The 15,344-nt window shown below is 40.9% G+C and overlaps 1 protein-coding gene and 1 long non-coding RNA gene across 6 annotated transcripts in view; one reads left to right on the top strand and one right to left on the bottom strand.

Moving 5' to 3' along the window:
- LOC119911619 (coxsackievirus and adenovirus receptor homolog) overlaps positions 1 to 15,344 on the top strand; it is a 185,895-nt gene that overhangs the window by 5,596 nt on the left and 164,955 nt on the right. For 2 of the 5 annotated variants that reach the window (XM_038730551.1, XM_038730549.1), the window contains exons 2-3: positions 1,167 to 1,502; positions 1,861 to 2,952. The exons of 2 other annotated variants lie outside the window; for them this stretch is intronic. In XM_038730551.1, coding sequence (XP_038586479.1) covers positions 1,167 to 1,502; positions 1,861 to 2,072 — 548 coding nt within the window. In that variant the 3' untranslated portion in view covers positions 2,073 to 2,952. Of the gene's footprint in view, positions 1 to 1,166; positions 1,503 to 1,860; positions 2,953 to 15,344 lie in introns of those variants that run through there. One more of the 5 variants, XM_038730550.1, reaches the window with a different exon arrangement.
- On the bottom strand, positions 7,971 to 12,025 carry LOC119911701. Its single transcript, XR_005445984.1, has 3 exons — positions 11,891 to 12,025; positions 11,067 to 11,156; positions 7,971 to 8,135 (listed from the first exon to the last, which is right to left on the bottom strand). It is a non-coding gene; the product is annotated as an uncharacterized LOC119911701 (long non-coding RNA).

Genomic DNA, 15,344 nt, shown 5'->3' with positions numbered 1-15,344 from the left:
CAAACGAGGAAAACTCCAGGTTTGAACAGGAGCAGTGTAATGGTGTTAGCAGTTAAAAGTCTGATGTTAAAGAGCTCTTCTCTGGTAAAAGTTAGCAGGGAGGGACGGCAGAAAACAGTGTTGATAAACAAAAACACAACAAGCACTGCGGAGCGTAATCCAGAGGCTGCCATCTTGGGCGGCGCCATCGTTCAGTCAGTGATCCGTGTGTCTGTCTCAGAGACCTGGTTCTTTATTGAATTTCATTCAAGTAATTAACTGGATCTCGTCTAAACACAGCGAGTGACGGCGAGTTGCAGCACCGTGCTGCTTCTCTGTCAGGTTTACTCCACAACACGCCCTCCACATCTAAGGAAATTTTGTCATTGGCAGAAGGCACATAAATAAAACAGACATTCATTTTTACATTTCATTTGTTCAGTTGACAATGTCATTAACTCTCTAAATCCTCCACTACATCCTTTTTCCAAACCACAGTATGTTTAGGAAACAGGTGATCTAAAATACCGGCAGGTTCAGTCTGACTCTCTAAACCAGAGACCAACAAACCGCCAACAAACACAATCAAGATGCTCCGATCAGTGTCTCTGTTCAGCGTTGGTATTTACATTTGTCTGATGCTTGAAAATGATTATTGAGTATTATATAATGAGTATTATTTACTCCTCTGCCTGGTTACAGCCGCAGCTCAGTCGGCTGAAGTCACAGTGTGGAGGAGGAGGTACCAGGATCTGCTTCAGCGAGACTTTAGTCACGTTCACTGACATTCAGCTCCGAAGCGTCCTTCACTTTTCAGTCTGCATTGTTTAAGTTATACTCAGATTCCACTGACAGTGACACTTTTATGGACTGTAAAATGTTAACTGCAGTTCAATCAGGAAAACAAGTTAAATATGCAACAAGTTAGGAACCGATAAGAAGAATCGAACCGCACAGGTGTTAATGAATCCACAGTTTGGACCTACAACCTACAATCGTTACCCAACCTCTAGTCTGCATCACTGTTATTTCATAATATGGTGGTTTTAACACAAGACTCTGTTTTTGTTTGATCTGAAGTTGTTTTTGTCGTTTTTTTTTCACATGTGAGAGTGAAACGCGTGTGAAAAGCTGCTACTTTTGCTTTCTAACTAATTCAGGATTTTCTTTTCTGCTTATGTTTTTAGATCAGCGAGAGATAAAAGTGAATCCTGGACAGGACGTCTCTCTTCAGTGTCAGGGTCTCAGAGATGCCTCCGTCACACTGTTAGAGTGGACCAGACCTGACCTGAAGTCAGACGGTTACGTGTTCTTTTACCGAAACGAGCGGCCGTATGAAAACTACCAGCATCCATCTTTTCATGGTCGAGTGGAGCTGAGAGATCCAGAGATGAAGGACGGAGACGCTTCTGTTTTCCTGAAGAACGTCACCTTCAACGACACTGGAACATACGAGTGTCGGATTGTAACTAACGCACGACTAGAGATCAAGCACCTGATCGACCTGAATGTTACAGACTCAGGTGGGTTAGTAGAGTCCAGACTCCTCAGGTGGGTTAGTAGAGTCCCGACTCCTCGGGTGGGTTAGTAGAGTCCCGACTCCTCGGGTGGGTTAGTAGAGTCCCGACTCCTCGGGTGGGTTAGTAGAGTCCAGACTCCTCAGGTGGGTTAGTAGAGTCCCGACTCCTCAGGTGGGTTAGTAGAGTCCCGACTCCTCAGGTGGGTTAGTAGAGTCCCGACTCCTCAGGTGGGTTAGTAGAGTCCCGACTCCTCGGGTGGGTTAGTAGAGTCCCGACTCTTCGGGTGGGTTAGTAGAGTCAGGAGGGTTTGTGCAGCAGTTCAGATTTGCTGATAGATCAAACCTGTTTTTCTGCTCTGCAGATCACACAGCTGGAAACAAGGAGGGAGGAAACAAGGAGGGAGGAAACAAGGATGGATTCCGTTGGATCATGGTTGGTCTGCCAGTTATTGGTGTGCTGCTTGTTGTTGTTGTTGTTGTTGTTGTTTGTGTCTGTAGAAAACATAAGAACTCATCAGAGTATGATTCTTATAAACCTCCTCCTGAAAAGTCAGGTGTCCTGAACAGTTACTAATTGGTGTAAATGCATTAAGCTTCTTCTCAAAATGTTACTTGTTCCCTGGTTTTAGTGTCCTCTGTAGCAGCAGTTTGTATTCTGCCAAATCATCTTGCTCAGATAGTAATGAAAAAATGTTATACTGTGAACTTCCTTCAGCTGGTTGTTTATCTGTCTTCTTGCACGGCATCAGAGGAGAGTCATAGTTTCAACACAGTTAACTGGACAGAATCAGCATAAAGATGTATTTTAGTTTATATATGAGAACTTTTTGGGTCAAATCTGAACATAAACTTCAGGAGCTACAGCAGGCTAGCAGGCTAAAAACAGTTTTTCACTGTGTGCAATATAAACAGTTTATTAAGCACTTTATTCTCATTAATCCCATCATTACTCACTGCAGCCAGTCAGCTTCTCTGCTGCTTCTAATTTTCCTCAAACCTTCTGTGTTTCTGGATGAACAGTTGAGAGCGAGGGTGGATCAGTGTGCAATGATAAACAAATTACTCGTAGTTCCCTTCATGGGAAGGAGAGGGAAATTGTAAATGTGAGTTCGCTCTGACGGGACCTTGGTTGTGGTGAAGAGCTTGTGGGAGCAGTCAGGATAGTTTGCTCCTGGTGGTCTGTACAGGACTATTGGGAACTTTATAATTGCATGTTTCCACCATTTGAATTAAAGCAGTGATCTGCAGAAAGAGTGAGCACTTGCACCTTTACACAATTTATATGTTATTGAGTAATCTGTCTTTTCTGTATCCGACAGATGAAACTGATGTTTATTAGAGTGATTGTTTTGTTTCAGATGTGTCCAATCTTATGGTTTCAGTTTCTGCATTCTCAGCACTTTACATCACCTGTAAAGCTTAATTATATTAATAAATACGTTTTTACATTTAAATATGTTTCCTTTTTTTAATAATGTAGAGGGGCTGGATTCATGTTCAGTCTTTCTGTAGAGTCTAAAAGTTGTTTATCAGAAGTTGCGCTTGTTGTCACACATCTGCTGCACAAGAAGTACAACATGTGATGTACCAGGGAGGTTTAGAAAACACACACAGTGCTTCATGAAAACATTGTTAATATTTGAATCCTCCAGCTTTCCAGCATGTTTCTGCAGCTGCCCTTCAGTATATTTACACTCTTTAACACGTTGCAGCAGGTAACTCGGTGGAGCCGCTTCACACACATGAGACACAAAGGCAAATAGAAAGAAAGTAAACACGGATATGTACAAACCAACCACCTTTGAACATGAGACAGGGGTTACCACGGTTACCATCTCCCCTCATATACATATACCGAGGGAGGTGACCACTGATGCAGACCATGAGATGTGGTTGAAAGCTCTGCAAACAGCCAGTAAGTTGACCTTTGAGGTGAAATATCTTAGCGTGTCCGATGGTTTTGAAACTGCTGGAGAAGAAGAAGTCACGTTATTTCCTCTCTTATTACAGGAGTAAACTAAACAACCTTCAGCCTACAAACCCGACAGTAAAGTGTAGCTGGGAGCTCCACAGAGTCTCGAATATATCAGCTGTGCCCTTTAATTTGAGCAGTACAGAGGAGACCAGTGTTTAAAGGGGATGAAAGGAGTAAATGTGATTGGCCACAACACGCCTCCAGCGTCCCTGATATCAGATCACTCAGCAGCCATGAGTGCAGCGCGTGAACACAGTGTGAATGTCAACATAAAAACACAGCAGTTCACTGCAGGGTGTTTCTAGTTTGTCTTTCACTTTCATTTCATGAGAAGAGAAACAAAGTCATTTCTGCAGAAACAGCCTTCATGTGATACAGATAATAATAAAATAATTTAACTGCAACAAAAACCACAGAATCAGTAAATAAAAGCTTAAAGACATCAACTCAGCTTTTACATCTGCATCTTAAAACCAGGGCCGGATTCATCAAGCTTCTCAAAATGCCACTTTAGTCTTAAGTGCTGAGAATTCATGAAATTTACTCCTACTTTTAAACTTAATAATAAAAGTAAGTTATCACAATTCTTAAAGCTAAGAATCACTCTTACTCTCCCAGTTATTTAGGACAGCTCCAGAGGTCTCTCAGGTGGAGCCGCCAGAAGGTGCTTGTGAGACGCAAATCCTTCAGGAGAGGAAGAATGTTTTAATTATTTGACGATGCCCTCAGTTAATAAGACGGGGTCGGGCAGCGGACACCTCATCAGTGACTTAATGCAGCAATACATTTGAACTTAAACTGAAGGTTGTGATGACGTTTTGTTTAATTGCCACAGGACAAACGTAGCAGTGCTGTTGATTTGAGGACATCACAACCATCAATAAGCTGAATATCCACACAGTCATGCGTTTTATCGACTTCCCAACACCGCGGGCCCAGGTTTTTATTCACATTCAGTGCTGTGAATGAGCAGGGAAATCTGTTTTAGAGAATAAAAAGCTGAAATAAATGTATTTCTTGGCAAATTTAATAAAGTAGATGCCCCACTGACTTAACACAAGAACTGTGTGGTAACATGAAACATGTGGAGCTGTGAAACTTTGACTTTGAATGATTTTATCTGAGAAACACTGCAGCTCTGTGCAGGAAGTCCATGGAGCTGCAGATTTAATTTCTCAGTTTGTTTACTTTGGGTAAAACAAATGAGTATTTTCACTCTCTCTGTGCTCACGTGCTGCCACCTGCTGGCTGCTTCCTGTCCCTGCAGGCACTCGACAGTCTTCAGGGCCCAGTTGTTAAAAACCTTTAATCAGAATGATCCGGATTTGGAAATCCCATGTTTTGCTATCACGTAACCCCTCTTACTTTCCAGATACAAACCTTGCATGATTACCAGATTTCCAGAGCCCTAAATGGGACCACATATCACAACGTAGGCTGTTAATGATATAAACACCAGCAGGTAGAACAGCCAGCATGGGGTCACTTTAATTTGAAGAGACAGAAAATGCACAATAAAACATACATTTACACAAACATTTCCTTCTATTTCAAATTTCTTTAAACAGTCAGACCATCTGACCCACAACAAATCCAAGAAAAACAAGCAAATATAGGCCTACGTTATTCACAGATACACTGTGGATATTTTGAGCATGTGTGACCAATAGTTAAAATAAAGATCATTCAGAGTTCAGAGAGCAGCTTTTAGCTTTCAGGAGGCAACTCAGATGAGGGACTGACTGGACCTGCAATAAGGGATGAACTTGTTACAAACTACTTTTGAATGGTTCATCTCTGACTGTGCCCTGTGATTAAGGGACAGTTGAAATTAAATATATTATTTTGGTTTGATATTGCTGTTCGGGGGATTATTTTTATTTTTTACTTTACTGAATGTCTTTTAAGTAATGTCTGCTTAAAATATAAATTCATGTGCTCCTACTTGATGATAAATGTTGTGTTATTTGGAAAATTCAGAAAGTTTGATGACATTTTGTTCCTGAAATCCAACCTGAATCCACCCTTCTGTTGGGATCAGGATAATCCTGTTTTTTTGGATCAAAGGGATCCCAATCCTACTAAAAAAGTTTTAAACAGCATACGGTGAACACACAATGACCTTTGCCTCCTAAATGTTTTGGATATGGCCTTTTTTGTTTGTATAGTCTAAAGTTGACGTAATCTGTTTTCAGTAACTAAGCTTATAGGCTGCTGTGGTTTAAGTTGTCTCTAAGAGAGCAGAGGGAGAGCAATATGTTGCACATGTTTCTTGCCAATAATTAAATAGTTGTCAATTCATGACACTTAATCATCTCAAATAGACGCAGTGATCAGTGTCGGCCAATACTGCTTCCAGCAATTGGTGATCGGACCCAAAAATCCTGATTGGAGCACCCCTAGTATGTTTAGTTGTTGTTGATATTTTTAAATTAGACATAATTGTATTTGTGAAATCTTTCCTTTAATCTTTTTTTAATCTTTTGTGAATCTTTTCCTTTTTTCCCATTATTTATTTTAATTTCCCTTTTGCAGTGGGGAGTGTTGTAAAGCCTGCCTGTGTTTTACCAAGTAGGTTCCACGTATTAAGCATTATCAGGTAAAAACAGATTTTATGGGAATATTAATCGTTTTCCAAATAATTTTATTTAGGGGTTGCACCGGAACAATCCTAAAATCATATTTTTATGCTACATTTATACTTTTCACTTACCGAGTCATGGATGTGACACACGGAGTTGTTTTTATCTGAAAAAGGATCATTTTGTCTCACAATGAGTTTTTAATGTCAGACTCTATTTATTTTTCCGAACTTAATTTTTTTGTGTTTTCCTGCTATAAATTAAGTCAGTGATAACAGAGCTGAAACCGATCTAGAGTCAATTCAACACTTATGAATAGCATCAACCAAACCAGAGCCCAGCAGCATCCAGAGAGTAAAACAATGGAGGAAAGAGCAGAAGATGGAGGAACAGCAGCTCTCTGTTCTCTTTATTCTTCATCTTTATTGATCTGTCTGCTTAATGAGCAGCAGGTGGCAACCTCCATCTCTGGTGGTTTGAGATTTAAAGTTTGTTTGTTTTGAACTGATGCATCACAGAAGTTATTCTATATATAGTTATATATAATAATGTATTTATATATTATATATAGTTTCATTATTAAAGATTTGTTAGATACAGCGACTTGGTTTTTCGAAACCATCATTAGTTCTTTACAGATCTCTGATTATTGATTGGAATAAAATAAAATAATTTTAAAGAGGTGGAATTATGCTCATTTTCAGTTGTACCACAACATGTCATACTGCACATTGCTGCAGCTCCTCTTTTCTCTGTGTTAAAGGCTTCATTTTAGCTATGGAGTGATACATCTTGCTTCTACATGATCTTTGTTGGCCAATCAGAAGCAGAGAAGAGCGGGTCAGCGAGAAACCCGTAAACAGCTTCGATTCAGCTGTAGGCTACATGTTGCCGACCAGCTTGGCAACATGGACTGGAGCTTCAGAGTGGTGAGTTATTAATCTGCAACAATGTAGTCCAGAACAGGAGGATTACAGTTTTTATTATTATTATTGTAGATTTTGAAAGAAGTTCTACACTAAGCAAAGATGTTTTCTGAAGTCTCTAGGTTATGTAGGCTAGGACGTCTCTGCAGCACAACAATGTTTCATTTAAAATTGCATTGTGACACATTTAACAAATACTGCACCTGCTGCAAGTTGAAAATTGCCCGCTTTATTGCGATTTTGATAAAAATCCATTAATTGTTCAGCCCGATTTGTTATATTAATAATTATTATTATAAGTAAACCGGTTTCAGTGTTCATATGGGAACCTGACTGCTCTTTATGTTGCTGTGTTTCTGAGTCTCATGAAAACCAGGACCTGCTGATTTTTATGATGTGTGATGTTTAAACTGCTTCTTAACTCAGAGAGAAGAAACTTTACAGACTGAATCTCGATGGTTCACCGACTAAAGCATCAAAACTCTTCAAACACAAACAAACACTTTGAACTGAAGTTATATTACGTTCATGCTGTTCAGAATCTGCGGTTTTAATTGTTTCTTCTTAGTTATCTGCACTGACAGGAGGTGAGTATCAGTTAGCCACAGCCAAACCAGAAGCTTTGTGAAACCCACAGAACCACAGGAGAAAAAAAAGAACGAGACCAAAGTTTATTGATCCTGCAGAGAAACACGTTTACTGTTTCACAAGATTCCAAAAAACATTAATTAAATATAAATAAAAGGTTATTACATTAACCACAAAACAACTTGAAGTCATCATTAGATTCTGTTATGAAATATATGAATAAAACTACAAAGAAACAGGTAACGTGTCGGTGCTGAAATACTTTACAGGGTAAAAAAAATAATTCAGTGACTTAAAATAAGTATTTTAACAATTTATTTAATCTTTTGTTTTAGGTTTTTCATGTCACTGATATCACTGAAAAACAAGTGTTTAAATCATTCACAAAGTCTGACTGTTTGTCTCTTTGTAGCTTTAACAGTGAAATCTAATAAATTAATGTGCTGAGGTGTGAGGGGCTCTGGGGACCAGTCCCAGGCCAGCTGGACATCAGTGGTTGGACTGGTGTGAAGGTGTGAAGGTCTACCTCAGTGAAGAGTAGACGACCTCTGGCTCTGCTGGAAACTCTGAACACACAAACACAAACAGTTCAAACAACATGAGAAACTGTTGGAGACAAAGAAACTCCATCACCAGACCACAACTCTGCTTCACTCAGTTCTCAGGAACTAACGATTCATTAACTATGCGGTCGATTTTCAAAATAAAATATCTTGTGCCGACTCCTGATCATATAGCAACAATAAGTACAGTTAAAACAGACCAAAAAATAAACGATTTAACTATGTAGCCTTCTTAACCGCGGTAGAAGCACAAAAAATACTAAAAATCTAAACAATTCAGCAAAATCAGGCATGCATAACGCTCTTATTCTGAAATGCTCCTTGTGGGAAATTCAGCCCTGCAGGGAACTGCAGTAGTAGGGGAGAGCCGGGACGAATGAAACACACTTCAGATCATTTTAAAATATAACGTTACAGACAGAAATCATTTGTTGTTGTCATCAACAACTCACGTGTGTGTTCTATCAATACCAGGTGTTATGTTGTTAAAATGTGGAACGACTTCAGTATAATTTCACTCTGAAGGAAAGGTGCGCATTGTTTCATTTGTCCCTACTGTGCAGGACAGATGAAACACAACGACATACATTAAATAGTTTAAGTTATTCTTGTTTTTATTTAGAAAGCTTGACACTGCCTTTATTAATACGTAATTGCAAACTCAATATGTCCTTTTTCTTAATAAAAAATAGTATAAATACAACTTAGCTTGCTAACTAGAAAATGTAAGAGCTAATGCACATTTGGATCAGATCTGGCTGCCCTTTTTATGCACATCTGCAGCCTGTTTTCCTGCTCTACTGTGAAGACCCTGTTATTTGGCTGTGAGCAGCCTGGTGGTCCAGCCTGCAGCCTAGTGGACTCTGCTGTATCTGAATAAGGTAGAATGGCTGCGTGTCGGGATGATTGAAACATGTGTTTTAATCGTAGCTTCTAAACTGTAAATCTTTGACATTTAAAACTTCAGGATGTGTTAAAGTACTAACTAATGTTTTATCTGATCATGACCATGACACAGGGAACAATAAACACAACTCGTCATTCAAAAAACAGATCGCTTGAGTGAATTTACTTTCCGTGATTGAAAACAGCTTCTTTCGTATAACTCTGTGAAAGTGTGACGTATCCACCTGATTTTTCCCTGTTATGTTAAGTACTGTGGACTGAATGTGCTGAGGTAGTTTGGCATATCAGACTTGTATGGGCTCCGAGAAAAAAGCTGTGTTTCATTCGTCCCGCGTTTCAATCGTCCCGGCTCTCCCCTATAAATCTGCAGTACCGGAGGCTGCAGTTTCAGGACCCCCGCAATCCTGGGACCTTAGTTGTAGGACCCTAGTTCTTTTGCGACAGCGGCATCTAGTGGAGTGGTGGTGGTAATGCACAGCAACACGAAGGAGGTTAACCCTCTCTGCTGTGAGGCCGATGTGCGCAGCTGTTGGGTTAACCGGTCGACATGCATATAATCAATAACTTAGATTTAGGCACACACTCGGTGGTGGTTGTGGTAAGGGTAATTGGCTTCGGGGGGCTGTAAAGAGTAACATAGCTAGCCAGTCAGCTAGCTGGCAGTATCAAAGTAAACAAGGGTTTTTTTTGGATTGCGGTCCTGAAACTGCAGCTACATGCTACTCGGGAACTGGGGGAAAACGGTTCACAGAGCGCTGTGATCAGTTGTAGAAGCACACTAAAGCCTTTTTTCCACAACACAAAACCAGCTCGTCCCGCCTCGACTGTGTAAAAGTTGTACCTGCTTCCAGATACTTTTTTTTCGTATCACCTCTGGCGAGGTTCTAAAAGCGAGCTTAGGCGATACTAAAATGTGACGTGAAAACACGGCAGACTACTGATTGGTCAGAGAGAATCGTCACTATTTACTGCATCATCATTGCGTGCGCCTGACAGAGGCCAGCGCCAGAAAGTTTTATATTTTACCATTTTAATATGTTATTTCATCACTAAATCCACTTTTTGAGAAGTTTTGAGGTGAGAAATCAGCTGTGTAGATTTCGAATATTGACAGTTTTACGAAAAGTGATGGTGGAACAAAAAATGTCCTTGAAAGTTTTCGGAGTTGAGGAGCTCCATAAGTGGCGGTGGGGAAGCCAGCGCCAACCTACGGGAGGACCTTGCGAGGCCGGCCAGCCGCATTTCATACCGCTTATCTGTGCATGTGATTGGATTAGAAAGGCACAGGCTATAAAAAGATTGCCAAGACCCTGAAAATGAGCTGCAGCACGGTAGCCAAGACCATACAGTGGTTCAACAGGACAGGTTCCACTCAGAACAGGCCTCACCATGGTCGACTAAAGAAGTTGAGTGCTCGTGCTCAGCGTAATATCCAGAGGTTGTCTTTGGGAAATAGACCTATGAGTGCTGCCAGCATTGCTGCAGAGGTTGAAGGGGTGGGAGGTCAGACTACAGCCCTGCATTTCAGCCCAAGCCCAACGGAGTGCGACTTATGCAGATCCCTAGGTTAAGAACCACTGTCCTAGCATTATACTTTTTATTTAATAACATTTATTTATACACAGATTTATACTACATCATTTTATGTGGATCTACTAAGCAAAGTTTCAGGAGCAGGACCACACATCACTCACATCACTGCTGGCATTTCCATAAATGCCCACACAACTCATTTCCTCTTCTTCGCTCTTGCATTCTACACCTCCCCCTTTCTCTGTCTCATCTCCTTCTTCCTCTCTGTAGGGTTATGAGTGGGTCCATCGTGCCCTGGTGCTAAGGCGGAAAACATCATCCTGCGTAGTGCTCGCTCTCCATCAAAAGAGCCTCGCCAAGACCCCGGTCGCTTTCGCTTTGACTCGTCATCTCAAAGACTTTGCCACTTCACTGCCCTGGGTAGAGCGCCGCAGGCTTCAGAGGCAGCTGCAACAATATCTAACAGTGGGATGGGAGGCTAATAAGCAGCTGTACCTCTCGTCCTGTGTGGTCTGATGACTATTTGTCCATAACTGACGTCTCCTGCTCCTCTCACTGCTGAGTAGACTGCAGCTGGATCACTCTCTGGAAAATAAAACACATACAAATTACATTACTGCAGGTACTACAGCTGATACCAGTACTGTTAGTATATTTACTGCTGTTTGCACTACTGCTACTAGTATGGCAAAAACATTTGATGTAACAAGTTTTATGAAAGGCTTTATAAATAGCAGCCATGCTGTAAAAAGCTCAAAGACCAAATTTAACTGGAAAGTACTGAGCTGGAAAATGAAGTTGGACGACCACCAAGCTGCTCGCTCTTTTATAACAAGTTCACATATTTCAGCACAAAACACGTCACCATCAGCTAAAACCACACTACAGTGAGAAACCACACCAGCATCAGAACCTAGGTAACTGGAGTCAACAGGAGGACATTGCTGCTGTGGTTGGAAAAAGTATTTTCGGTCTGCTGAGTCAGTCTTTTCTTTTATTTAAAATCACTTATGATAATTAAATAATCAGATCAATAATAAAACACAACAGTAAACACCAGAACATACTGAGATATGCAATTCTGCACATTTGAAACAAGTGTTTTTTAAGAGGAAACTGGATGACAGAGCTGTCAGCATCTGTGACTAAAATATTATTGGTGTGAGTTTTTTCATGGGGTTAGAAGTCAATAAAACATAATGACTTCAAAAACATTTAGTGTGTCCTGATGGACATAAAGAACTTAAAGAAAACAGAAATGTAAGAACAGTAAATGTGACTTTAAATGTCAACTGAATCACATGGAGTCTGTTGCTAACCTTTAGGTTTCCTGTGGAGGCATCGTCTCACCAGTACAACCAGAAGAACCAGTACACAGAAAGATAGAACCGTAGACCAAAATGCTAAGGGAGGGGCAGAGGAGGAACCAGGAGGAGAGGGGGTTGAAGGAGGACTTGTGTGGTGGGTTTCACTGAAATGAGCAAGAAGTTATAATTAAAAGGCACAGAAAATAAAATAAATGGACAATTTATTCAACAACATGCTAACAGAAAGACACAGCAGTGAATTCATAATGTCTGTCTGGTTTAGAGTTAAAAAGATCACGTATCAAACGGTGGGTTGAACTCTGACAGATTTCACTCTTTTTTCTTTGCAGATTGCAAAGTTAGAAATGTTGTCACATCATGAATCATCTCTGCTGTCCTGAAACCTGCTGAACTCAATGTAGAAAACAAAACAAGGTCAGTTTGAGAATTATCTTTGAGCTCCTCACCTGTGACAGAGATCCAGCTGGATGGAGACTCTCCACGACCTCTGATGTTACACTTGTAGAGGCCTTCATCAGACTTGTTAACATGGTGGATGGTCATGTGACCTGTAGGCTCAGTCCTGATGAGGGAGCCATCTTTATAGAAACCAGCTGGGAGGTTGGAGGGAGGGGTCTTGTTTTACAGTGCAGAGTGACATCATGTCCCTCCATCACAGGGAGGACAGGACTCTGCAGGATCACTGGTCCACCTCAACACAGAGACAAACTACAGCATTTCATCATTTACACACAGCTTCATCAACACTAACTCCTCAGTCTGATCTTACCAGTGACAGTGATGTTGATGGTGTTACTGGTTGCTCCCTCTCTGGACTCACACCAGTAAACTCCACTGTCAATGGGTCGATGTGGCTGATGTAACAGGAAGAACCAGCTGATCTTCCCCAGTCAGCTTCACACTGAGTCCTGGTTCTCTGGTTGTGTTCCTCCTCAGCATCCATCCAGCAGAGCTGTCGTCCTCCTCACAGCTCAGAGAGACAAACTTCCAGGTGAAAAACTGAGAGCTGCTGGGACTCACAGTCAGAGAGGCTGGAGGGGATAAAGTTACATTTTTAATGAAATTACTGGATGTGTCACAGTAAAAGCTTGACACTTTGTTGTATATAACAACAGGATATGCTCAACTAACCAGGACCATGTGGTTGCTCACACACCGGGCAAAAGTCCCCCCCCCCCCCCCCCTTTGGATGTTTCACCCATTAGTTTCTTTTATACATGAATTCATGGTCAATGGCTTTTTTGACAAGAATTTGCACAAAAAACTTTTTAATATCAAAGTGAAAACAGATTTTTACAAACTAATGTCAATTAATTAAAATTATAAGGCGAAGAAAGAAGATGATTGCATAAAATATTCACCCCCTTCAGGTCAGTATTTAGTAGATGCACCTTTGGCTGCAATTACAGCAATGAGTCTGTGTGGATATGTCAGGCTGGCACATCTGGACACTGCAAGTTTTGTCTGTCAGGTTGCTCGGGGATCAGGCTGAACAGCTCTTTTCAAGTCTAGCCACAAATTCTGGATTGGCTTGAGATCTGGGCTTTGACTTGGCCACTCAAGAACATTCACCTTGTTTGGGGTTGTTGTCTTGCTGGAAAATAAATCTTCTCCCAAGTTGTAGTTCTCTTCCAGACTGAGTCAGATTATCCTCCAGGATTAGGTGATATTTTTCTGCATTCATGTTCCCCTCTACCTTTACAAGCCTTCCAGGCCCGCAGCTGCAAGGCATCCTCAGAGCATGATGCTGCCACCTCCATGCTTCACGGTGGAGATGGTGTGTTTATGGTGATGTGCAGTTTTGGTATTCTCCAAACATAGCAAGGCAAGGCAAGTTTATTTGTATAGCACATTTCAACAACAAGGCAATTCTAAGTGCTTTACACCAAACATAAAAGCAACATAGGGAAATTGAAGGGGAAAAAACACATTAAAATAATTTTGGAAAGGGTGAGATAGAAAATAAAAACAGGATTAAAAAAAACAGGACCGTAAAAGTTACAGTGCAGTGTACAATCAGGGTTAAAAGAGTTAAATGGAAAATACAAACAGGCTGAGCAAATAATTGAGTTACAATTATTTTTTTGTCTTTGAAAGAGAATAAACTAAGTACACTTAATCCTCTCTCTAGCTAGTCTGTACTCGGGTCCATATCTTTGAGTCCACTGAAACTCCAAAAACCCTCAACACTACGGAGAAACCAGGACATGTCTGTCAGCAGGCCACTTTGAACCATTATACTCTGGACCCATCTGTGCGTTTACAGGTGGACAGAGGTTCCTGCAAATCACTCAGGCGTGAGATTTAAGACCACTTCCTTCACTCTGTTCAATCACACTCTCATTATCTTTTCACTCAACTACCTACTCATTTCTCACCGTGTAAATAGTGTTCACTGAGAATCTAAAACAAAGACAGAGAAAACAGGACGTTACAGTGCAGTGAAAGTTACCAATCTATGGATTTAATTAAAGGCAGTGGTAAAAAGAAAAGTCTTCAGTCTTAATTTAAAAGAACTGACAGTTTCAGCAGACCTGCAGTTATCTAGGAGTTTGTTATACGGAGCATAAAAACTGAACGCTGCTTCTCCTTGTTTAGTTTTGACTCTGGGGACAGAAAGCAGACCTGATCCCAGACGACCTGAGAGGTCTGGATGGTTCATAACGAAGCAGAAGATCAGAAATGTATTTTGGCCCTAAACCATTTAGTGATTTATAAACTAACAGCAGGATTTTGAAATCCATTCTTTGACATACATGAAGCCAATGTAAAGACCTCAGAACTGGAGTGATGTGATCCACTTTTTGGTCTCAGTGAGGACTCGAGCAGCAGCGTTCTGAATCAGCTGCAGCTGTCTGATGGATTTCTTAGGGAGCCCTGTAAGGACACTGTTACAGTAGTCAAGCCGACTGAAGATAAATGCATGGATACGTTTTTCCAGGTCCTGCTGAGACATAAGTCCTTTAATCCTTGATATCTTCAGGTGATTGTAGGCTGACTTTGTAATTGTCTTAATGTGGCTGCTCAAATTCAGGTCTGAGTCCATGACTACACCAAGATTTCTGGCTTATTTGTGGTTCTTAACATTACAGATTGAAGCTGAGCACTGACTTTCAATCGTTCCCTGGCTCCAAAAACAATAACTTCAGTTTTATCTTTGTTTAATTGAAGAAAATTCTGGCACAGCCGTTGACCTGCTCAATACAGTCACTCAGCGCCCGTATGTGATCATAGTCCCCTGGTTATATCGTTGTGTAAGTCTGTGTGTCATCTGCATAATTATTGTAACATATTGTGTGCATGTAATGTTAAACAGAAGAGGCCCCAGAATGGAGCCTTGGGCAACTCCAACATGTCATTTTTGTCAGCTCAGATGTGTGATTACCCATAGACACAAAGTAGTCCCTGTCCTTTAAGTAGGATTCAGACCAGTTAGTACTGTGCC

The sequence above is a fragment of the Micropterus salmoides genome, unplaced genomic scaffold (assembly GCF_014851395.1).
Source record: "Micropterus salmoides isolate LMB-PRFRI ecotype aquatic unplaced genomic scaffold, ASM1485139v1 Ms_hic_scaffold_2, whole genome shotgun sequence".
Taxonomy (NCBI): domain Eukaryota; kingdom Metazoa; phylum Chordata; class Actinopteri; order Centrarchiformes; family Centrarchidae; genus Micropterus; species Micropterus salmoides.
This window is presented reverse-complemented; position numbering and strand designations above follow the sequence as displayed.